General features: G+C 40.4%; 1 protein-coding gene across 1 annotated transcript; it reads left to right on the forward strand.

Annotated features, from left to right (window-relative positions):
• Positions 1-890: 890 nt before the first annotated feature.
• LOC122004517 (aspartic proteinase CDR1-like) lies at positions 891-2,019 on the forward strand. The gene is made up of 2 exons (XM_042559393.1): positions 891-1,868; positions 1,918-2,019. Exons 1-2 carry the CDS (start codon positions 891-893, stop codon positions 2,017-2,019), a joined length of 1,080 nt encoding a protein of 359 aa, XP_042415327.1.

Genomic DNA, 2,019 nt, shown 5'->3' on the forward strand with positions numbered 1-2,019 from the left:
TAAGTTGCTAGTTAAGATAATTATTTAGATGGGAATGGAGGTCTCGTATGTAGAAATGTTAAATATTATGATAAAGTGAGATCATGAAAAATTCTTTGATTTTGACTTATCTCGATCGATTGTTTCAACTAGACTTAATCAAGGGCTAAGGTCAAAATTTCCAAATTTAGTTTGTTTTCAATTCCTTAAATTTGAAATTTCAAGTTTTGAATTGTGAAAATTGCCCTACACTCATGTTTGAAATTTTTAAAATTCAAATTATAATTTAAAAATATTTTTGAGTTTTTAAGTTGGATAATCTGATTTTGTATTATATTAATTTTTTTAATTTATTGAATTCAGCTTCGGATTAAAAATTTTGGCTACACCAATACATATTGATCTATATAGGAGCATCATTGTCAATACAGAAGGTTGATTGGTAGACATCCAGTAAGTATCAAGCCAAATCATATTATCGGAGGAAGCTCCATTATCGGCAGAAAATAATATGAAGACACTCCATGTATAGATTCTAAATGCATTAAATGTAATTAAAACAATTGAACTAAATTTGGAATGTGAGCAAAGTTCCTTCCAAATACATATCGATTAGTTGGAAGGTGTTGAAGGACACTTACACGGTTGATTTTGGAATCAATTAATTATATAATAAATAATTAAATATATATTTTTGCCATGTGATCGAATTGAGGAAATGCCTAGCTCTTATTAATTTCCAATTACTCTCAGATTTTTTAAGTTAATTGTGATTCTGAATCTAACTTCCTTCTAAATTTTATTCAATCAATTTTATCATCAATTCCCATTAATTAAACATCTTTTTTGTCATTGCCGCTCTCTATAAAATCCACGCACCAGTTGAAAATAAATCTTCATTAATTTTCGCAATGACGGCCATCAGTACCTTCTTTCGACTCCTCCTACTGATCTCCTTCGTGCCGGCCCTTATCTCGACGGACACTGTCTTCGATGTTGAGTTGGTTCACCGCGACTCCCCTAAGTCGCCACTATACAATAGCTCGATGACATCCTTCGATCGCCTACAGGCTGCCGCCCTCCGCTCAATCAAACGAGCTAGCTACATAGACAAGCGCATCGCCATGAAGACCTCTGTCGACATGGAAATCGACATTCGCTATGATGACGGGGAATTCTTGATGGGGTTCAGCATGGGCATGCCAAACCCACAATCTGTGTGGGGCATGGTCGACACCGGCAGCAACCTCAACTGGGTCAACTGCGTGGGCTGCCAGTGCTTCAATAACACTGCTGTCCTATTCAATAGTAGTGCATCCATCTCCTATAACAAGTTATCCTGCTTTTCTAATGAGTGCAGGAGCCTTAGTAAAGGTTATTGCAGTACTGATCGGAAGTGCCAGTACCATTACTCCTATGGCGATGGCTCCAACATCGACGGAATATTATCCTCAGACACCTTCACTTTCACCCATTTAGATATATCCATTCCAAATGTGATATTCGGTTGCAACTCCCGGTCCTTGAGCACCCTTGGCGACGATTGGGGCTGCCTCATTGGTTTGGGCCCCTCTTCGCCGTCTCTGATCAACCAGATTGCTCCTAAGTACATCAAAAAGTACTTCTCTTATTGCCTGAACTTGCTCGATGGGGGATACGGTAGCAGGCTCTTCCTGGGACAGAGCAAACCGACGGTCGCCGGAAAGGCAACCGTCACGCCGCTTATGACAAATGACGACTTCTATGCCGTGCAACTTGATACCATCTCTCTCCCAGGTGAGTTTGACATTGAGTACAATACTAGGAGGTCCAAGTTAAGGGCTGGCAACATCATCTTCGACTCCGGTACCATCATGACCATGCTAGACAATCAAGTGGTGGACGAATTGGTGAGCGAATTGACGAATTACGTAACATTATCGACTGTGACCCCGGTAGGCATATTCAAATTGTGCTTCCGTGTGCGCTCAACGGAGCAAGAGGAGACTCTGCCAGGGTTGTGGTTCTCATTTGCCGGACAGTTGGGGGACTTCAGGGTGA

Source organism: Zingiber officinale, chromosome 7B, assembly GCF_018446385.1.
Source record: "Zingiber officinale cultivar Zhangliang chromosome 7B, Zo_v1.1, whole genome shotgun sequence".
NCBI lineage: Eukaryota > Viridiplantae > Streptophyta > Magnoliopsida > Zingiberales > Zingiberaceae > Zingiber > Zingiber officinale.

Bases quoted from the DNA above. Each gene is read 5' to 3' on its own strand.
- LOC122004517 (XM_042559393.1), top strand. From the start codon at position 891: ATGACGGCCATCAGTACCTTCTTTCGACTCCTCCTACTGATCTCCTTC. The intron at 1,869-1,917 runs GTGAGCGAATTG...TGACCCCGGTAG, and splicing joins ATCAAGTGGTGGACGAATTG to GCATATTCAAATTGTGCTTC.